The 24034-nt window shown below is 38.9% G+C and overlaps 1 protein-coding gene across 1 annotated transcript in view; it reads left to right on the forward strand.

Annotated features, from left to right (window-relative positions):
- ddhd1a (DDHD domain containing 1a) overlaps positions 1–19616 on the forward strand; it is a 33600-nt gene extending 13984 nt beyond the window's left edge. The window contains exons 3-13 of the mRNA XM_063006898.1: positions 4377–4505; positions 7430–7577; positions 13269–13378; positions 13609–13715; positions 14817–15076; positions 15831–15906; positions 16875–17024; positions 17127–17191; positions 17982–18154; positions 18688–18861; positions 19248–19616. Of these exons, the coding sequence (XP_062862968.1) occupies positions 4377–4505; positions 7430–7577; positions 13269–13378; positions 13609–13715; positions 14817–15076; positions 15831–15906; positions 16875–17024; positions 17127–17191; positions 17982–18154; positions 18688–18861; positions 19248–19432 (1577 nt within the window). The 3' untranslated portion in view covers positions 19433–19616. The remainder of the gene's footprint in view (positions 1–4376; positions 4506–7429; positions 7578–13268; positions 13379–13608; positions 13716–14816; positions 15077–15830; positions 15907–16874; positions 17025–17126; positions 17192–17981; positions 18155–18687; positions 18862–19247) is intronic.
- Positions 19617–24034: the final 4418 nt, after the last annotated feature.

Below are 24034 nucleotides of genomic sequence, written 5' to 3' on the forward strand. Positions count from 1 at the left end.
GAATGTACTGATTGCTTTTTATAAATCTGGCCTTGTTCTTACTCGTTTGGCCTAGTTGTAGAGCCAAGACCAAGAATTTTGTTCCAATAGATTTAGTAGCTCCTTCTGATTAGTTTGATAGTACGCTTGGTTTCTTTTGTCTTGGGTTTATGAGGAAGCAATGATGCTTTGCTCAAATCATTTTTGGAGTTGCTCTTTTGCGATGGCACCATGTTAAATTGACTTTTTTTCTGTCTCATAGCATGGTCAATTTGACTAATAAATCCCAGCACCACATTTTACAATGTGCTTCTCTGCACTGTAATACCACTGTCATACTTATAGCCTAGATGGTTCAACAACATTTTCTGTTGCATACACATTAATTGGTGTCAATGCACTTGGCCTTTATCTAACAATAATTATTTCAGTATTCATTAGGAACAAAGCTTTATTGATCATTCTGTCCTTTTTGGGAAACTCTTGCTAAACCTCTGGTTTGCTTTGATCTTCTAGTCTACATTGACTTTTCTCACTGGCACCTTACAAGAGTCAAACATGATGTCAGGAATACAGCAGAACAATTTATCTATATATAATTATATATTTGATAAACCAGATAATTCTTTGTATTCTGAAGACCATTTCAGATTGACAGTCACATGTTTGACCTTGGTGTGCCCCTTTGTGCTGTAAAATAGGATTTGTTCTGCCCTCATAATTCTGGTGTTTATACAGAAGCAAATAATAAGTAATAAGCAATTTGGTGCCAGTATTTGGTAGAACATCCTGTTTTACAGTGTATTTGTGTGGGTGATGAGGTGTTTGGGGCCCTCATAATTCTCTTGTTTCTTAAGTTTGCTTTGAAATACATGGAATTTATTTAAGAATGTATAGAGACTTATTTGTTTGTTGTCTTTTAACTGATTCTAAGGTGACAAACGTGCTTAATCATGAAATTGTATCTTCTCTAAACACCTATGGATTTATGAAATTATGATGTTTGTACTATGAATCCATAATGATATATCTACAAACCTGGTGTTATTTACACCCATTCAGGTGTAACTTCAGGTGTACATTCATTAATTATTTAAGAAACTAGACCTACCATACAGATGGAGTTTTTACCCCCAGTACCCCGTTTTTAAATCATAATGGCCCCCATAAGACCCCCACTGACCGGATGTTATTTGGGTAATTAACTGTTTTCAGCACTGCAGTGAAAGCAAGATGATAATGACACAGTAGAGTGTGTTGTACTTGTATAAGTGTAGCAGGAGCAGCAGTGTTGTACTAAATGCTCCAGTCAAAAATATAAAGCCTTCTGTAATTAGGTACAGGGGGTGACAAATTGTACAGAGCAAAATATGGGATACAGTCAGTAATTGTATACCCTCAAAGATCATCTGTACAGTTGGTGTAACTTACAAAATAATTAATGAATTGTACCTAATAAACATGCTCTGAAAGTATGTCTATTTTAATGTCAATTTTGATTTAAAGCCAACAAGTTAGTGGGATATACACCGACAAGGCATAACATTATGACCACCTTCCTAATATTGTGTTAGTCCCCCTTTTGCTGCCAAAACAGCCCTGCAACTGCAATGCACTGTGTATTCTGACACCTTTCTATCAGAACCAGCATTAACTTCTTCAGCAATTTGAGCTACAGTAGCTCGACTGTTGGATCGGACCACACGGGCCAGTCTTTGCTCCCTACGTGCATCAATGAGTTTTGGCCGCCCATCACCCTGTCGCCGGTTTACCACTGTTTTTTCCTTTTGATAGATAATGATCACTGCAGACCGGGAACACCACACAAGAGCTGCAGTTTTGGAGATGCTCTGACCCAATCATCTAGCCATCACAATTTGGCCCTTGTCAAACTCGCTCAAATCCTCACGCTTGCTCATTTTTCCTGCTTCTAACACATTACCTTTGAGAATAAAATGTTCACTTGCTGCCTATTATATCCCACCCATTAACAGGTGCCGTGATGAAGAGATAATCAGTGTTATTCACTTCACATTTTAAATATATTTTCATGTTTGGAAGGTTCAGCCCATCACAGCATTATCCGCATCCGAGTCCTGTTTAAATAATTCCCAAGATTTTTTTTTCAGTTTGTGAATTGCTTAACAATTTTTATGAAGTAAAATTGGTTCTTTAATGGATGATACTGCTTTGCTTGCATTCAATAGAGGGGTTTGTTTATTAAGTAGGTGAAATTGGCATGTAAAATATGATTTATTTTGAGATAAGGATTTAACATGGCCTTTTCAAATAATGTGGTTATTTAAGGTAAAACTATTGTATCGATTTTCACATTGTATTTCAAAAAGCATACAACTGTTGCTTTATTGTGCAGAAGCAGCACACAGATGCCCACTATCCACTAACCATGTGATTTCCCCATGATGCACAGCATTCTTAGTCTCACATGCTATTAGTTTAATCTGCAGCCCTCATTCTTCCTGCTCCTGACCTTCACTTAACAGTCCTTATAGCTAATTCCTAAATCAAGAACAGCAGAGTCCCTGGCATTGTGATGACTTGATTTATTTCCTTCTATCCTTAGATCAACAAAGAGAACAGCTAAGATTTAACTCTTTAACTAACACACCGGATTTTTTGAGCACAGTTGGAACTAATTCCCCTATGAATGCTGATGTGCAAAATCATCATGATACAGAAATAGTGTTGCTTGCTCTGTTATCTGTAGCTCAGTGCAGCTGCAGTATTTTTATTTCATTATGCTAAATGCAATAGGCTCTTACACGGTGTAACAGTAAAACAGTTCGACATCACTTCGGTCTAGGTCCTTTCTGTGTGGAGTTTGCATGTTCTCCCTGTTTCTGTGTGGGTTTCCTCCAGGAGTTCCGGTTCCTCCCACAGTCCAAAGACATGCAAGTGAGGTAAATTGGAGATACAAAATTGTCCATGACTGTGTTTGTTATTAAACCTGTGAACTGATGAATCTTGGGTAACGAGTAACTACCTGTCCTGTCATGAATTTAACCAAAATGTGTAAAACATGACGTTAAAATCTTAATAAATAAATAACGGGGCGCCCAGGTGGCGTGTACAGCGACGTGCTCTCCTTGGATGCAATCTGGTATCTCTGGTAGCAGCGGAAGACAAAATTGAGTGCGCTAAATCGGGAGAAAAATGGGGAGAAAATGCATTAAAATAAATAAATAACTATCCATCACTCTGTTAGTTTACTGAAAATGGATGTTTAGAAGTCCAAGACTGCATACCTGGCCCTGACATTTCCCTCGTCATCACTGTCAAGGTAACACAAGTATTCCATGAGCACATTTGCATAGTTAGAAGCTATGAAAGCTCTGCTCAAAGCATGTTCAATTGGTCTGTGTAGTAAGCAGCAGTTTACAGACAAATAAGCCAATAAAACTAGCATTAAATGCTGATTCCGTGAATGTCATAAATGTGATAGCATGGTATTATAAAAACAAACAGACACATTAGGTGGCTTTACAGGTCAAAGACACGCCAGAGTAATGTCTTCGTCCCAAGATCTAGTGATCTTGTTTAATTCCAGTTAACAGACTCAGCCTGACTGATGACTGCACTTTCTGATTGTTGTAAGCTGATAACCAAGAGTTAGTATAACACCTCTCCAAAGCCTCACTAATTCAGTTATTTATTATTCATGCATTTGTGTTTTCTAAGAAAGATTAGAACACTCCTTTTGAGGTCCCCCACGTGTAATATTTCACTTATTCCACTAAGAATGAAATTGGATCTGCCGTTGAATCAGCATGTCATATTAATTGATGTTGGGTTTTTTTTTAATCAAAGCTATATAAGAAGTCATCCATTAAAAATTATTCAGCATTTATTTTAGATTCATGAATTGCATGTTAGTCCATGAAATAAACCATTTGATGTCAAAGCACATAGCCTTAAACAAAGCCACTGAATTACATTAGGTTTGGTTAATTGGGTTAATAATATATTTAAAAAAGGACAGACTCTTCCTGTAACATCCTATCTTAAAAAATGTAGTAGAATACACAGGGCTGCAGGGCGGCTCACTGGGTAGCACTATCACCTCCTATTGAGAAGGTTGTTGATTGGTCCAGGTCCCCATGTCTGCGAGGGTTTTTTTCGTGAGCTCCATGTTCCTCCCACAGTCCACCCTGCAAAAAAACTAATTTAAGAGAGGTAGCATTACGACCCCAGCCCTGAATAAAAAATGTGGTTAAATATTCGGACAATACTAGGTAAGAATTGAGTCAATGACTTGCAATAACAACTGTTGCTGTGCTTTGTCCTGTTCTTTATTCACTATTTAGTAAGTTCTGTGACCATTTGTCACCTTCTATTTGCCTTTTCTCCCTTATCTTTTTCAACATATTTCCTTGCAGCTATCCACAGCTTGAAGCTAAGTCGCACTCATGTTGACTGGCACAGTGTTGATGAAGTGTACCTTTACAGCGATGCCACAACCTCCAAGATTGCCCGCACTGTCACGCAGAAGCTCGGCTTCTCGAAAGGTCAGTATTTACACATCAGCTCAGATTTAATACAAACTTAAGGGCACAAAAACTCTCTTATCCGCCTGATAAACTATACACCTCTTTCAACTGGATAATAAAATAACATTGTCAGAGTGAATTGCTTATTTTATCACCCAAAAAAAGCCATTTTAGATTAACTAAAAACTGCTTTGTTAGTGTTTTAGTCCCTTTTATGATGACTTTAATTCTTATATAAAACTTTGGCACATTTAAGTATGTTGAGGAGTAAGAGTAAAGAGTAATTTCAAATTAATTGTGTTGTGGATTTCACTTTGAAGGAATGTTATTGCCATTTTTTCATTAATCTGCACTTAAACGTCCATAATAAAGAAGTGAAAACAGTTTTAGAGTTTTTATAAAAGATAATCAGAAGTGGAAAACTGGAGTGCACAGTTGGCCTTGCAGTGTAATGTTCTAGCCCATTGGTGCAGACGTCTCAGCCGTATTGTCAGCCAGTGGTCATCCATACAAGACATGGTTGGCTGTGTTTTAGGGAGTAAATAGTCAAACTGGGACAGGATACAAAATATCCTTATTATTTTTTTTTACATGTTTGTAATATAAACTTGTATTTGATTAGCGTCAGTAATTTCTGTTGCATGATATTGTTGCTCATTCATCTGCTGTCTCTCCTTTACCTGCTTTTGTGCTCATAATCGTACAGTTTACATCATGTAACCTAGTTTTTGTCATCATCAGTGATTACAGACTAACGCACACCATGCCTTTTATTCTTCCCTGAGTAATCAGACTGTTCAGATGGACCATGGAATGGAATGACCAAAATAAATAAATAAATAAAACAACAAACTGTATGAGTTAAACTTGGACATATAAGATTTAGGACATATACGACTTACAGGGGTTGGACAATGAAACTGAAACACCTGTCATTTTAGTGTGGGAGGTTTCATGGCTAAATTGGACCAGTCTGGTGGCCAATCTTCATTAATTGCACATTGCACCAGTAAGAGCAGAGTGTGAAGGTTCAATTAGCAGGGTAAGAGCACAGTTTTGCTCAAAATATTGCAATGCACACAACATTATGGGTGACATACCAGAGTTTAAAAGAGGACAAATTGTTGGTGCACGTCTTGCTGGCGCATCTGTGACCAAGACAGCAAGTCTTTGTGATGTATCAAGAGCCACGGTATCCAGGGTAATGTCAGCATACCACCAAGAAGGACAAACCACATCCAACAGGATTAACTGTGGACGCAAGAGGAAGCTGTCTGAAAGGGATGTTCGGGTGCTAACCCGGATTGTATCCAAAAAACATAAAATCACGGCAGAATTAAATGTGCACCTCAACTCTCCTGTTTCCACCAGAACTGTCCGTCGGGAGCTCCACAGGGTCAATATACACGGCCGGGCTGCTATAGCCAAACCTTTGGTCACTCGTGCCAATGCCAAACGTCGGTTTCAATGGTGCAAGGAGCGCAAATCTTGGGCTGTGGACAATGTGAAACATGTATTGTTCTCTGATGAGTCCACCTTTACTGTTTTCCCCACATCCGGGAGAGTTACGGTGTGGAGAAGCCCCAAAGAAGCGTACCACCCAGACTGTTGCATGCCCAGAGTGAAGCATGGGGGTGGATCAGTGATGGTTTGGGCTGCCATATCATGGCATTCCCTTGGCCCAATACTTGTGCTAGATGGGCGCGTCACTGCCAAAGACTACCGAACCATTCTGGAGGACCATGTGCATCCAATGGTTCAAACATTGTATCCTGAAGGCGGTGCCGTGTATCAGGATGACAATGCACCAATACACACAGCAAGACTGGTGAAAGATTGGTTTGATGAACATGAAAGTGAAGTTGAACATCTCCCATGGCCTGCACAGTCACCAGATCTAAATATTATTGAGCCACTTTGGGGTGTTTTGGAGAAGCGAGTCAGGAAACGTTTTCCTCCACCAGCATCACGTAGTGACCTGGCCACTATCCTGCAAGAAGAATGGCTTAAAATCCCTCTGACCACTGTGCAGGACTTGTATATGTCATTTCCAAGACGAATTGACGCTGTATTGGCCGCAAAAGGAGGCCCTACACCATACTAATAAATTATTGTGGTCTAAAACCAGGTGTTTCAGTTTGATTGTCCAACCCCTGTACACATACACTCTAACCATAAACCTCATATTTATGGAATGCCCCACACACGACAATACAAGAACAAAATCCTTTACAGCAGCAACCATGGCAGAATTTTTAATTACAAGGCACCAGGAAAAGTCCTGAAATTTTCAAAACAAATAGGACAGAAAGCACAAATAAAACATGTACTACCCAGGAAATATGCAAGTACACAGTCAAATGAGCTGACCTGGCTGTAAAACAAACAAACACAAATCAGGCTGTTCCTAGAACTGTATTAGAGTTGCTGCTTAACTTCAAATGTTGCAAAAACTAAATATATTAATGCAAAACACGATTAGCAAGTTTATTGATAGACTTTTTGTGTTATTCTAGAAACTACTCACTACACTCTAGTTTGTAACATTGACCCAGATATTCCTGTGGTATTTTTGTAAGATTCAAGCCCATTGGTTGCAAAGTGCAGATAAAACAAACAGACATCACAACAGACAAATTACACTCAATTTTAAACATGCTGAAAAGCATCAGGGGTTTAATTGCAAGTAATGATTGCTGATTTAAAAATGAAACTTGATGAGCCACACTATATGAACAGTTATGGTAAGCACATGCCAGACGTTTGGACACTTTTGCAGTGAGTGGAATATCAGAATGTTTTTTTAAATCAGTTAATACAGACTGGACATCTAGTGCATTTAATGTAATTCATGTGTACAGTAGTTTAGAAACGTAACTAGGTTTTTCCTGCTACCTCATCACCTTCATTTTAATGCTTTTTAATCTCACTGTTGATTATAGCCTCCAGCAGTGGCACCAGGCTTCATCGGGGCTACGTAGAGGAGGCCTCTGTGGAAGATAAGCCTCCTCAGACAACCCACATTGTTTTTGTGGTGCATGGCATTGGACAGAAAATGGACAAAGATCGTATTATCAAGAACACAGGGATGTAAGTAAGCTAGACTCACATGATGTCAGATTTATGCCACTCATGAAAGTGTATATATTTATATGTAAACAGTACTGTTTCATTTTTAAGCCAGAAGAGTTAAATTTAGATTGCTCCAAGGACAAAAGGTGTCTTCTCGACTTCAGATCTCACCTGTGCTATTTACCCTTTATATACATATTTAGTTTGGTCTGGAAGAACTCCGGTGCTCTGTTTGCAACCTCATTAAATTCTTTGGAAAAACTGTGTCATTTAAATGTGCACCACTGAGAATACACTGTTTATATATTATATTATTACTCTAGTGGTTAAATAGGAAAAGGTCGCCGCTCAGGTGGCGCAGCGGTAAAGTACACTAGCGCACCAGAGTTGGGTTTCTAGATACATCGTATCGAAACTCAGCTCTACCTTTCCGACTGGGTTGGGTGGCAGTATGAACAAAGTTTGGCTGTTGTTCAGGGGTCAGAGTCGGAGCATAGGTCCTCATAACTGGTACAACTGCGGCCCCTGCTGGTTGACTGACGGCGCCTGCACAGGGCTGAGGAATAACATTGAGGGGGTGTGACCCTCCATGCCCGCAGTGTCTCTCGGTGTATGAACTCGGCTCGTGCAGGTGAAAAATGCAGGCTGTACTGATTGCGTGCAGTTGAGTGGCGTCCTCAGTCAGCGGCAAAAGGGTAGAATCAGTATAGAGGACACAATCAGGGTAATTGGACACGTTTAGAATGGGGATAGAAGTTGGGGGAAAAAGTGGGAAAAAATAGATAATTAAAAAAGTTCTATGATGCAGTTAGAGAATGAAGGACATACAGTAAGCACCTGTTGGAAATGACATGCTAAAATCAAATGTCATTACATGTACATAATTAAAAGTACTTCTCCCTGTAAGAATCATTGGGCCAAAAAATGCACTTTCATACATGTTTATTTAGTGAGTAGAATATAGTAGAACTAAGAATATTCAAGATTTTAAAATGTACTTAAATAATATTTAAACATTGACATTTCTGACTGACATGATGAGAATTAATCCAAAGTTTTAGATAAATCCTTGGTAGAGTGATAATCTGAGCATGATCTGTTTAGATTAGTGTTGGATACAAAGCACATTAAAATGCTAATTTCTATAACCAGAAAACAAAAAGATTTGACCAGAAAATTGTGCCCTGATTTCTGTGTTTGCATTGCAGAAGATGATAATGCAAAATATGGTGGATTTGTGTGTTTTTTTTGTTTGCTTCCACTAGTTGTTAGGAAAAGGGCAGCACGGTGGCTCAGTGGCTAGCACTGTAGCCTCATAGCAAGAAGATCATGGGTTCAATTCCCAAATGGGGCAGTCCGAGTCCTCTCTATGTGAAGTTTGCTTGTTCTCACTGTGTCGGCTTGGGTTTCCTTCTGGAGCTCTGGTTTCCTCCCACAGTCCAATGACATGCAAGTAAGATGAATTGGAGATACAAAATTGACCGTGACTGTGTTTGACGTCAAAGACTTGGAAGTGATGAATATTGGGTAACCAGTAATTACCTGTCCTGTCATGAATGTACTCAAAACATGACGTTAAAATCCTAATAAATAAATAAAATAAATTGTCAGAAAAAGTTCTTTGCTGTTGGACAGTAGACACTCATATGCACTGATTTCAATCATTCTGTTGTTGAAACCAAATCAGTAACAGCAAGGCACCCTTCACCTTGTGGTGCGTATACAAATCCTGGCTGTTTATGCAAAGGATTTGTCAAACCACACAGCAAGCAGATTTTCAGGCAGCTTAGTAGTTTTTGTTACTCATTTTTGTTACTAATTTCTAGCTATGTACTTTGTAACCAAACTTTATTCAATACTTACACTGGCCTTTATCTAAGGCTGCTGCTTGTTTAGTCATTCTGAACATTTCTCTTCTGTGTGCACTTTGTTCTATCCCCCTGTAGCTCTGCTTTGTGTCTTTAGTTCTTTTGTTTTAATGTGTTTTTTTTTTTTTTTTTTTTTTTTCAAAACTGACCTTTGATTTGAAACGTTTGAGTTAGGGATAATTGGCATGTTTGCCAGGATGAGTCCAGATGGTTCTAATCAGCCTATAATAACAGACCTCTTCTCTAAGACTGCTTTACTATAGTCTTTGAACAAGTGATAACGCTATGTTGGCTGCATTTAACCATTACTTTACATTTACAATAATAACATTGAAACATATCATAATAAATGTCACCCAAAAGTTTTATTGTAAAAAGTGTAAGTGTACAGATGGGACTTTTGGTTTAATAGTTTGGTGCACAACTTTGCAAACCTTTCTCTGCTTCCTCAAATTGATTTTTTTAAGCAAAGTGGTTTATTTCTAGCTGAGGCTAACAGTTTGTAGTATCCAAAACCAAATTCAGTTGCATAAACCATGGTTACAGTTGATGCATGCGAATGAGTGTGTGTGCTTGCAGCTTTGTGTTGAGAAGCACTTGCATGTGCACCTCCATTACACACATAAGATAAAAATAAAACATTCACTACATGTGTTTTCAACAGTGAATGATGTGTCAATTTAGTACTACCAGTGATCCATTGGTACTTCACTCATTTGAAGTTTGACATGCTCTCCAAGCAAATAACATACCAAACAGACAACTAGGTGGAATAGCTATCTTAAATTGCAGCTAAATTTAAATAAGTAGGATGACAATGTTTTTAGCTGTTCTCCCAGTGTCTGCGTGGGTTTCCTCCGGGAGCTCAGGTTTCCTCCCACAGTCCAAAAACATGCAAGTGAGGTGAATTGGAGATACAAAATGGTCTATTACTGTGTTTGACATTAAACTTGTGAACTGATGAACCTTGTGTAACGAGTAACTACCTGTCCTGTCATGAATGTAACCAAAGTGTGTAAAACATGACGTTAAAATCCATAAATAAATTATTTTAAATTTATTAACCAATTGCTATTCTCTAGTTCTCAGGTGAACAATATATTTTCTTGTCCGTTGCTTTTGGTTTAAGTACACAAATGTGTATGCAAGATGGCTGTTTTGAGTTTCCTGATTTAATTTGCAACGTGCTTGTGCGGATCCTCAGAAATAAATGCAACTGGTGCATGTGCTGCAGAACTTGCATTTATAATAGCAGTGGTATGTCAGCCGCAGCCTTAAAAAACTACTGCATCATCTAACAACTGCAAGGCCACACACACATTTGTATTTAGCAGTAAAACAACATTCCTCCAGGAGCAGGGTGCAACACAGAGCACAAGAGCAAACAATACAATATACACAGTGCAGTTAAAAGCAGTACAATAAATACAAAAAACTACAGTAATAGGCACATTTTCGAACCTAAAAAAAAGTGAAGGTGACTGGATCAAAAAGACAAGTGTGTTGTTGGTAATAGTTGATAATACAGTATACACTGTTTAATGTAAACCATGAGAATTTATGTAGCAGTATAAAAGCTAAAGCTATGCGGTAAACTCTTAGAAAGCATGGTGGTGCTTATTTTAAATTCAATTAGCAGTGTTGCGTTAGAAGGGAAATAAGGCCAGAGGAAACAAAGCTTCATATATACAACCCCCACTGTGAACAGTGGCTTTATTCATTTTTAAATATTTCTAAACATGACCAGCCCATTAGAAAATTGTGTACTGTTTATTATTCAACAGTGGTGCTGTGTATTGCTATGCAGACTGCTATGTGGATCTCCCGTTCCCTTAGATTAGCTGGCTAGGCCATGATGTTTGCTAGAGTGTTTTAGCATCTGCTCTCTACCTGAAGCTTAGTGTGTTAAGAAGCTAAAGCGATTCAATCCAGGCACTAAGCCGTTTGTCTGTTGGAAGAACTTTGTAAGAGCTGGATCACACTCATTTTCTTTTCTTTCTCACTGATTTCTTTTTTTTTGTTTCACCCTTTGCCCCTCTGATTTGCTTCTTCACTTCTTTTTCTGTAATGGTTTTCTCTCTGTGTCAAGTGACTGATATGTGGCTGTTAAATGTACTGCAGGAGATTACCAAAAACCTCTCATTGTGGCATGATTTTTATAGATGTGACTCAGAATTTATTCTTGTAACCTTTAACTTGTGTAGAGTGAAAACATATTATTCTAATAAGTCAATCGACTTATAAGGCAGGTTATTAGAACGCACCACTTAGACAGCGATTTCATCATTTTTTGCTTACTAAACTAACACAGTTAGCCTCATGCCATTCAAACCAATTGAATGGGGTGGCACAATGCGACACTTTTTTGCAAGTTTATACAAATCAATAATAACTTATTTTTATTTTTCTGTGAGAAAAGTTGTGCCGCACTGAATGCTGGGATTGCCTTCACCGTTAGGGCAGCATCGGATGCTCCCTCGTTATTCTGTCAAAGTAGCGTTCAGATTTAAGGTGCCTTACTAGACAGCATTTTAAGGCATCTAGGAATTCGAACAGCCTCCTTCTCAGGAGCGCACGTAGGATGACGTGAAATGCTGTCTATGTAGAGAGCTCCCTAGGTTTTTGAACACACCCATTATTTGAGATTTTGAATCATATAATCGCATTCCAATTTGCTATTACATGAACAGAACCAATCAGCTTAGAGCTTTAAGATTTTCATTTCATTCTCATGTTTTACCACCACTTTATCCTGGTCATGGTTGTGGTAGATCCGGTTTCCCCAGCATCACCAGGGACACAGACACCCCCCAGTCATAGGCAGTCATGTGTGTATGTAGAAGCCTGAGTGACTGATAGCACTGTTGGGGATTCAAAACCTGGATCCTTGTGGTAGTAGACTGGTTCAGGATTTTTCAAGTGACCCACATTTTGTCCATGAATTTTTACCAGGCAACACAAACAATGCATCAAATCAAAACAATTCATGAAATGGTGGCAATCTGGTCCCACTGTGGTTTACAAGATGTAGCATTAAGCCTCCGCAAGGGGGCATTTGTGTACAGGTTGATTTCATGTTTGTGCTTGTTAAAATTAGTTTATTTAATCGTTAATATTTTTCTCTGCGACCCATTTTTTTTGGCCGTGTCACCGAAGCCTGTTGACATTATAATGTGATTGTTGTAGGCAGTTCTGACACCAGCCAGGGTTACAGTACACTGTAGTCTTAGAAGAGCAGGGCCCCTCTTACAGCCACATTCCTCATCATGTATAAGTGTTTGTATTTACGTAGGACCACAGAGCATTAAAATCCTTTTTAAATGAAGGATCTCTTATCATTTACTCTGATATCTGTAGAGCTAACAAGTCCAAGCAGAGAGCATGCTGAGTAGCTGGATCAGATATTGGTATTGATTGTTCAAAAATGCTCTGCAGCAAGTATGTCTGTGTCTACTGCTTCTGTGTCTAAACTGATTGCTTAATTTGCATAGAGGACTTATTAAATGATCCAATTATCCAATAGACTTATTTCCAAGTATTATATGAATGAACAAATTAATTGTTGGAGCATTTAAATGCATAAATTAAAATGCAGCAAATGATGGATTATAAATATGGGGTAAAAACAACCAGCCCTGTACAGTACTGTTTATGTACCACATCCCTTATGGTGAATTGACACCCATTGTGTTTTTAGGAGCCCATAATTGGAATGAGGCGGTTACTAGATAATTGATTGTATAAATGAGCTTAAAGCACAGAGTCAAAATGTATACTGTGTGTGTGTGTGTGTGTGTGTGTGTGTGTGTGTGTGTGTGTGTACTCATATGGTCCTGTTTAGGCTCCGAGAGGCTGCCAGGAAGATGGAGGAAAAACACTTTGCTGAGCACACTGAAGAACACGTGGAGTTCCTGCCAGTGGAATGGCGCTCTAAGCTGGCCCTCGATGGAGGTACTAACCCTTATACTGCACAAACATGCTGTCCTCACTGCTTTCATAGCACTTTCACAGCAGCTGAACCCACCTGTCTAACACTGACGCCTGAGTACACACACAGAAGCAAACACACGAATGTTCTCATTTGTAATCAGCTGCTCTTCGTCTGCGGTGATACATTAGTTTAAAATGGAACAGGAAGTATTTCCATTGCATGCTCAACGCTTACTCGGCTGTTTCTGTAGACACAGTCGACTCCATCACGCCTGATAAGGTGCGAGGGCTGAGAGACCTACTTAACAGCAGTGCCATGGACATCATGTACTACACTAGTCCTCTTTACAGAGATGAGGTAATTCAAATACATTATTCTATACAAAAATATAAATACAGTTAGATTTTATTCAAATAAATGAGTAACCCAAATTTAAGGTCCTGACCAATAAACATTAATTGGCCACTTTATAGAAACACCATTGGGTAGAAACATGCCAATTCCATAAGGTTTTTGAAACATACCTTAAGTATGCTTCTGGTCCATGTTGACATGATTGCATCATATAATTGCTTTAGGTTTGTCACTTGCACATTCATCAGGTATCCTTTTCTTAAATTGTGTCCAGATCTAGCAGCATTACTCGGCATTGGTATCATTAGTGAAAAAAAATTTGCGTTTTCCCCTCAATTTACTCCCAACGTAGTCGTGTCCAATTACCCGATTGCATTACGCTTCCTCTTTACTGATGCTGACTTCCACTCCTGACTGAGAAGAGCTGTGACTAACACACGCCCCCTCTGACACGTGTGCAGTTGCCGACTGCATCTTTTTATTGCATGAGGCGAGTTCACGTGTGGATCAGAGGTCAGAATTGCATCAGTTATGAGGAATCCCCTCTGGCACCCTTCCTACAAATAAGCCAATCATTGTTCGTGTTAGGCACCCAGCCTGCCGGTAGCAGAGCTGAGAGTCTGCGTGGGTTTACTCCGGGTTCTCCGGTTTCCTCCCACAGTCCAAAGACATGCAAGTCTGGTAAATTGGAGACACAAAATTGTCCATGACTTTGTTTGACATTAAAACTTGTGAACTGATTTATCTTGTGTAACGAATAATTGCCGTTTCTGTCATGAACGTAACCAAAGTATAAAACATGACATTAAAATCCTAATAAACAAACAAACACCACAACCACCACACCAAGCAGGTTGGGACTATGGATTCATGCTTTATGCCAGATTCCTTAAAATCCCTGTAATCATCAGACCAATCTTCAACTGACTGTTTTCCTTATGACTATGCCTACTGCAGCCTCAGATTCGTGTTAACTGCCGACAGGCATGCAACCTATTGTTTACTTTATCTGTTGTAGCCCATGTTTTGTGCTACTGTTGTAACAAGTGGTCGTTTGCGTTACTGCTGCCTACCTGTGCTTATACCTCTGCTTGTTCTCTGTAGATCACTAAAGGGCTTACCCAGGAACTCAACCGCCTCTACACTCTGTTCTGCACTCGGAACCCAGAGTTTGAGCAAAATGGGGGGAAAGTCTCCATCATTTCCCACTCTTTGGGCTGCGTAATTGCATATGACATCATGATTGGCTGGGACCCCATGCGCTTCCGCCTACAGGATCTGCAGGTCCTCGATGAGTATGAGTCACGCTGGATGAGCCAAGAGGAAAGCCATCTGCTGGAGCAAGTGCAGCTCACCCGACACAGGTGCCTGTCAGATTTTCTTTTTAATTGTCCAGCTTGTCTGTAATGTTTGGGAAGTCTTATTGTGTTCCCGGTGGTCCCCCATAGGTACTCTGGTTTCTTTCCACGTACTGAAAGCTTTTAATCACTCCTAGGTGTCAGTAGGGCTGTTAAAATCAAAATGAGATTTTCTGGGGTAAATAAAATAAGAAACATGTCAATTCAAACGGCTGCAATCTAAACCCTAGCTGGCGGTGATAACCGTATTTACACTTCCCCTTCTTTTATGCTTGACTTTTCAAAACATGGCTGGTCAACGAGAAGTAAACTAAGCAATCTAACAATTTAAAGTGTTGTGAAGTGCTTTTTGGGGATTTAAAGCCCCAAAAGGAAAAAGAAAAGAAAAATAACAGCAATAAGAATAAAAGAAATAAAGTAACAAATGAAAGGCACAAGAACATTTGGCTTCCCAGGAAAAGATACAAAGAGCATTTTCACCAGCACAACGAAGCATGCTGATGTCTTTTGCAGGGCATCACACACTTATTAATCCACTGACTCCCATCTTAGGTGCAGACAGTCCACCTTCAGCATGTTTTGGAGGCGAAAGAAAACCAAACTAACCATATATAGAGAGTAGGTCAGTTGTAGCCTAGTGGTTAAGGTACTGTACTAGTTCAAGCCCCACCACTGCCAGGTTGCCTCTGTTGTCTGAAAGTCACTTTGGCCATAAATGTAACCAGAGGAAAACGTTGATTGTATTTGCTGTCTTTGACAGGTTGAGAGAACTGGAGGATCGACTTTACAGCCTGGAAGCCACTAAACCTCTAGCTCCTGCTGCATTAAAGTTTAAGGTAGGCTAGAAAACTTACTTACACAGGCATTTTTTCTAAGAGGAAATGTTAATTTTACTAAAAGAACATGGACTTTATGTATTTAGGGGATGTACAGTATCACTAGTTGGATACATAATAATGGATACATGATTTTGTTGGATGCACAAGTATTATAGAATAAGAATGGTTGTAAACTTGTTACAGCCCTTAACTGCTGATAATCACATTGTATGGGATATTGAGAACTAGGAACTATCATAGGTGTACAGTCCCTGACTGCTCTTTTTCTCAAAATGTTAGTGTGTAGAAAACACAAATGTGTATATTACTGAATAAAATAGGCCTGTTGTCTAGCTCTTCTGTTGGCCCCCTTGTGGACAAGAATAAGAATACATGTAGCTGAGGACGCTCAGGAGTCTCATACACTAGCCCACCACTGTAGCCCACCTGTGTCATTAGTTTATCATTTGGCCAGTGGCACTGTTCTGGCTGTTCTGCCACTGTTCAAACCTTCTGTCTGAGGAGTGGAATGCTGAATGGGGAATTACCTTGTCGCTGCTGGAACAGTGACTCCGCCTGTCTGTTCAAGCTACTTTGTAATCAAGCCCTATGTCAAAATCAGCTGCTTTCCAGTGTAAAGATGTGACCGGCACATTCACACAGATGAGGCAGTGGATAATAGACACAGTTGTTATACAGCTAAATACGTTACAGACACATCCATGTCCTACAGCCGCCTGGTCTAGTGCAAACAGGCATAGGCAATGTGAAAATACCATAGTCTGTAAAGAACTGTAAGCGAAATTTATTGATATTTAGTGATCATACCAGCAACAAACCTGTCATGAACGACTCATGAGTAGATGTATTCTAAAACACAATAAAAACAGTAAGTACAAGCAATCATATTAAACTTGTAACTAGGGCTAAATGACATACATAAGCGTACATAAATGTTAAGGTGTTACTTGACCTTCATCCTACAGGTTGAGAATTACTTTTGCATGGGCTCTCCTCTGGCTGTGTTCTTGGCCTTAAGAGGCATTCGACCAGGTAACACAGGATACCAGGATCACATCATGCCCAAATCCATCTGCCAGCGCCTGTTTAACATCTTCCACCCCACAGACCCAGTGGTAAGAGAATATGGAAAATCTGAAATCACTGCTGTTCTTTAACACATACTATTTGTTGCAGCTGTGTTGCAGCATTTATAAATATGCTTATTTTTTTGGCAGGCTTATAGACTAGAACCTCTTGTCTTAAAGCACTACAGCAATGTTGCGCCTGTCCAGATACACTGGTGAGTGCTGTCAGTCTGCTTAAAATGATCATAAATCAAAGCTTTTGTCGTTGTATATCAGTTTGAGAGCCAGATTTGACTAATTAGAGCTTTCTATTAGGGTTCCTTTTTTGTGTTACTCTGTTGCAGCTGATGCTGCTTTGTACTCTGTACATTTATGTATATATTTCCATTTATTGTGCACCCGGAAAATTAGAGTCTGTTGACAGGTCACTTTGCATGCATGATTCCATATAAAAACAGTATGTTGCTCGGTCATTTCCTGCTCTCCATGGATGGTCTCTAGTAACTTTTTAGTGAGCTTTTAGATCTGCAAGATAAACTTGATTTCTGTTTTTATATTTTCTGTTTTATATATTTTTATATTATGTTTTGTGACATGCAAATAAGGATGTACAATGTATGCATTCGTCATTGCTGTGCAATTAAAGCAATAACAGAAATTAATGTATTTAAGTAATGGTTATTACATATTTAAAGTGAAGCGATACGTATAGTAAAAGGTCCCTGTGCTGTTATACTGTATATCAGCGCTCCTTGGGGCTCACAGATGGTGACATAATTTGCCATGTCATAGGGGGAAGGAGGGTTATGGCCAAAGCCCCAGGATGCTTTTGCTGCCTGTCCTGGGTGTACTCCTGCCTTGCTACGTGAATGCCACTTGTTCAGTCAGATTACTTAGTCAGACCTAATGTTTTTGTAAATACATATAAAGAAGTTAATTGTATGTTTGGGACCTTTTTAATCTAATTTGAAATTATAATTTAAATGTTTTTTACTGTATTTGTAGGTGTAACACGGTTAACCCTACTCCATATGATGAAATGAAACCTACGTTTATAAACCCAGTCAAGGATCCAACTTCAGACACCGAGAGTCTACCCAGCCCCAGCACCTCACCTGTAATGGCACGCAGACACTACGGAGAGTCCATCACCAATTTGGGCAAAGCCAGCATACTAGGTACCACATGCCTGAACCACTTCCAGTTCAATGACCCTTTCTGAGAACAAGACCCAGCACATAAAAACAGATACTGACAGACGTTCTACTGGTCAGATAATTATAAAGCCACTGTTACTACAGCCATTTGTAGACAATCCACATTGTCGTTTTAGTTCGTCTAGCGTTCCCATTAGCTTTGCTGCCATTGTTTGGTGAATATTGGACCGACCATTCTCTTTTAGCTCTCATTGTTTTCATTTCCATTCAATGATATAAAGTGACGTTGTACTGTATGAGAAAATAAGAAGACTGCCATCTAGTGGTTAATAGTAAGCATTGCGTAGGAACCGTGGAATGACAGGTGGCTTTAATTATATTATGTGGCAAGCATGGTACATGCATTAGTTGATTTTTTTAGTTACTGTATCATCGTGGTCACAGTAGGTCTGTAGCCCCCTACATGCACACACAATAGTTGGGCACAGGGTGCAAAATATTTTAATAATTTATGTGGATTGTGTATAACAATTAGTGCTCTGTGTTGTGTTCAGGTGCAGCCAGCATTGGAAAAGGCATAGGAGGAATGTTGTTCTCTCGTTTCTCACGCTCTAGTAGTCAGCCATCAGGAGTGGATTCTGCAGCGTTGGAGAATGAAGAGAAGAGCCAGTCAGTAGATGGCCTGTCTACCCTGTCCCAATCTACCTCCACCATCATTGACACTGCAGGTGTGTAGACGTCATTTAGTTGTGGTATTTAGGTCATGATACAGAATCGATCTTCACATCATACAGTTGTGGTCCTTTATTGTTTAGTAAAAAAATGCCCATGTCTAAAGAACTGAGTGGATATGTAATTTGTGTCTTGGGAGTATTTTAATAGCATGTACAGATTTATTCAACATACATACATGAAGTCATTTAAAAGAAAAATAAAGATATAAGAAAAATATTATTTATATACAATAAAAAGGTTGTATATGACAACCTTTAAAAAATAAATAAATATGTCTAATGTAATGTTGTTGGGCAGAAGCCAGAACTGCTCCTTTAAATATCAGCTTGCTGAGGTTTATATTCCTGTGGAATAATGCCAAGGGATTCTGTTTTCGCAGATGAGATGGAGCACCGCATTGATTTTGAGCTGCGAGAGGGCTTGGTTGAGAGTCGCTACTGGTCAGCGGTCACTTCTCACACATCCTACTGGACCTCTCACGATGTGGCCCTGTTTCTGCTGACATTCATTTATAAATCCCAAAACTCATCAGAGACCTGCCAAGACAGTCCTGACCCTGAATAACTACAAGATAAAAGAAAAGGAGAAGAAAAACAAACATCTCACAGTGATACAAATGCACTAAAGCACACCTCCCCCTCATACTTTGCCTTTCGAATGCTTTCAGAGCAAACGCTTCTTTGTCATACGAAGACTGACTGCCGTTTTTGTTTTGCTTGTGTAGTAAATTTTCCCATCAAGCCAGTAAGTAGTGACTTTTACTTGAGAATCACTAAAATCATAGAGTATTCCCTTATCACTCGTAACATTCATTTGGTGGCTTTGGTGCTGTTAAGTCCACTACAATTAGTCCAGTTCCATGATATGTTTAGTATCAGGAACACCAGTCTCTGAAGGCCAGTTTTTTTTGTTTTTTTGCTAGTGTGTCCAATTCTTTGACCAGTTCACACATCTTATGTAGCAACACTGGTAAGCTTTACCCAAAGCTCTCATACCTACCAAACTAACCTGGACCAATTTATCCAGTCAATGTTTATTCATTGTTTCTGTTTCATTTTATTTGCACAAGCATAAGAATCTTAAGATTCTGGCTACAGAGGAGAGAGTTCATTTATTAACATAGAGATTTACTTAGCAGATGTTCAATGCAACGTTTGGATTGGGTCACAGATGGGTTTATTTATTGATATAGTAATATATCTCCTTCAAAAGACTTTGCATACTTGCCTATTTAATTTTTTTAAATATTTAATGAATAAGAAGTTGATTTTGTCTTGATTATTCCCGATGAATACTTCTAATACTACTACTTAACCTCTTTAATTACTAACTCTGAGACATGTATGGCTTCTCAAACTGGAGAACCAGCAAAAAAGCAATTTCTTATTAATTACATGGAGATGAATAATAATGAGCTTTTACCATTATCCATTGATTTTACAACCACATGGTGCTGTCATGTAATGAATCAGTTAAACTTTTTTTCTTTAGTCAGAATAGGTGTAAGCAGACATGCCTATTTTTGCTTTGCATGAAGATTGAGGAAAAATTGCTGCTGTGCTTGTACTGTGGTCAAACCTAAACTTTTACCTTTCTGCCTACAGTAGGCTGAGTGATGAGTCAGGCCATGTGTTGTTGAAAAACGTGTGTATGTGCTAATTATTTGGAGTGTTAGAGCTACTGTGTAGCTTTGATTAGTGTCCCCTTTATCACTGAAAATGACCCTTTTAACCCATGCAGAGATGCAGTATAGTAGGTTAAAAGACATTTAAGGCAGGATCATATATATATACATATATACTGGGTCAAAATTATGTTAACACTTGAATGGCGGAAACCATTTATTCACAAAACGTACTTCATATGTGCAAGATGATTTACAGGACAGTCTCAACCTGTTCACCATCATGTTCAACACACAAAAACCAGCGAGCAACAGTACCATTTAAAGCCCGGACACACATTTTGTGGGGAATAGATCCTTTAGTGTTAATATAATTTTGACTCATTCGGTGTGTGTGTATATGTATGTATATATATATATATATATATATATATACAGTGTATCACAAAAGTGAGTACACCCCTCACATTTCTGCAAATATTTCATTATATCTTTTCATGGGACAACACTATAGACATGAAACTTGGATATAACTTAGAGTAGTCAGTGTACAACTTGTATAGCAGTGTAGATTTACTGTCTTCTGAAAATAACTCAACACACAGCCATTAATGTCTAAATGGCTGGCAACATAAGTGAGTACACCTCACAGTGAACATGTCCAAATTGTGCCCAAAGTGTCAATATTTTGTGTGACCACCATTATTATCCAGCACTGCCTTAACCCTCCTGGGCATGGAATTCACCAGAGCTGCACAGGTTGCTACTGGAATCCTCTTCCACTCCTCCATGATGACATCACGGAGCTGGTGGATGTTAGACACCTTGAACTCCTCCACCTTCCACTTGAGGATGTGCCACAGGTGCTCAATTGGGTTTAGTCCATCACCTTTACCTTCAGCTTCCTCAGCAAGGCAGTTGTCATCTTGGAGGTTGTGTTTGGGGTCGTTATCCTGTTTGAAAACTGCCATGAGGCCCAGTTTTCGAAGGGAGGGGATCATGCTCTGTTTCAGAATGTCACAGTACATGTTGGAATTCATGTTTCCCTCAATGAACTGCAGCTCCCCAGTGCCAGCAACACTCATGCAGCCCAAGACCATGATGCTACCACCACCATGCTTGACTGTAGGCAAGATACAGTTGTCTTGGTACTTCTCACCAGGGCACCGCCACACATGCTGGACACCATCTGAGCCAAACAAGTTTATCTTGGTCTCGTCAGACCACAGGGCATTCCAGTAATCCATGTTCTTGGACTGCTTGTCTTCAGCAAACTGTTTGCGGGCTTTCTTGTGCATCAGCTTCCTTCTGGGATGACGACCATGCAGACCGAGTTGATGCAGTGTGCGGCGTATGGTCTGAGCACTGACAGGCTGACCTCCCACGTCTTCAACCTCTGCAGCAATGCTGGCAGCACTCATGTGTCTATTTTTTAAAGCCAACCTCTGGATATGATGCCGAACACGTGGACTCAACTTCTTTGGTCGACCCTGGCGAAGCCTGTTCCGAGTGGAACCTGTCCTGGAAAACCGCTGTATGACCTTGGCCACCATGCTGTAGCTCAGTTTCAGGGTGTTAGCAATCTTCTTATAGCCCAGGCCATCTTTGTGGAGAGCAACAATTCTATTTCTCACATCCTCAGAGAGTTCTTTGCCATGAGGTGCCATGTTGAATATCCAGTGGCCAGTATGAGAGAATTGTACCCAAAACACCCAATTTAACAGCCCTGCTCCCCATTTACACCTGGGACCTTGACACATGACACCAGGGAGGGACAACGACACATTTGGGCACAATTTGGACATATTCACTGTGGGGTGTACTCACTTATGTTGCCAGCTATTTAGACATTAATGGCTGTGTGTTGAGTTATTTTCAGAAGACAGTAAATCTACACTGCTATACAAGTTGTACACTGACTACTCTAAGTTATATCCAAGTTTCATGTCTATAGTGTTGTCCCGTGAAAAGATATAATGAAATATTTGCAGAAATGTGAGGGGTGTACTCACTTTTGTTATACACTGTGTATATATATATATATATATATATATATATATATAGATAGAGAGATAGAGAGAGAGAGAGAGAGAGAGAGAGACTATACTAAAACTGTGTTTTGGGGGTTTATTTTATATTTTATTTATTTACACATCATGCAGTACAGGTTTGATACAATTCAAAACTGAATACAACCCCAGTTTCTGGCAAACAGTTTGTCAAATGATGTGATTTGTTAATTCTCTTGAACCATTATGTAACTGAAAAAAGTACAGAGATTTTTTAATGTTTTCACTGACCAACCTTATTGGATTTTATAACTATAAACAAATTTGGAATTTAATGCCTGACACACACTCAAAAAACTAGCACAGAGGCATATTTATCACTGTTTCATCACATTTCCTTTTAATGACACTTATTATTTGTAACTAAGGACACTCCCTAACTAAGGACACTTAATTGTGGTATTTTTTCCTGTATACAAGATTTTAGCTGCTCAGCAGTCAGATTAAACTTTTTACTCTTTTTTTGCCCTGTGTCAACTTTTTTGAGTGTTTTGCAGGCATCACACTTACATTTTGTATTCACAAAATACATACACTCAGCCAAAACATGAAAAGTCATTTCTTTGTACAGTACTTTTATCAGAGAATGAACAAATCACAGATTTTTGTTTTTAACGTTTTACAAAATGTCCCAACTTCTCTGCAGATACGGTTTGTAGACAAACATTATCCCCTAACATAAAAAAGTGTAAAACCTACCTATGTAATGTTTTTAAAAATAACAGTGTCTCCATATGAAATAGCTGAAATAGTTGCAGTATGGAAATAGGTTCTCAAAGACTCCCAACAAACTACAGAGTATCAACTCTCAACATCATTATACTGTGCTGTACAAAAACTAATGTTTTTAAAAAGCTTTTAGCTCTTAGTGCTAAAATTGGATAGATCTTGTACTGAGGACAAACAATTCAATATGATGTGTACATACAATATACTTACTGTATGTAGTAATCAAATAAGCCATTTAATTTACTCTGAGGCTGTTTGGAAAAGTATGTGTATGGTTACACCCCTAATAGAGAGAAATATATTTTATAAATACCAGAATAGTTCATTCTCTAAAGCCCTTAATTGACACTTAATTGAGATTTTATGTGTATTTACACAATATGTCAAATGTTAAAACTTCTAACATACAAAATGTGTAAGCTCTATATATATATATATATATATATATATATATATATATATATATATATATATATATATATATATATATATATATATATATATATATATATATATATATATGACCTACCCACTCCAACCCATGTATTCTAACACGCTACTGTTTTAATCTGTTTCAGTCTACAGTTGTAGGCTTGGGGTCATCCTTTTAAAAGGTAAACCTTGCTCCAGTTTAAAGTTCGGCCCCAGTTCTGTTGCAGACCAGAACATATTTTATTTAGAATTAACCTGTTTTGGTTCCATCCATCCTGTCTTTAACCATGAGCAATTTTCCAGTGCCTGCTG

This window comes from Trichomycterus rosablanca, chromosome 13 (genome assembly GCF_030014385.1).
Source record: "Trichomycterus rosablanca isolate fTriRos1 chromosome 13, fTriRos1.hap1, whole genome shotgun sequence".
Taxonomy (NCBI): Eukaryota; Metazoa; Chordata; class Actinopteri; order Siluriformes; family Trichomycteridae; genus Trichomycterus; species Trichomycterus rosablanca.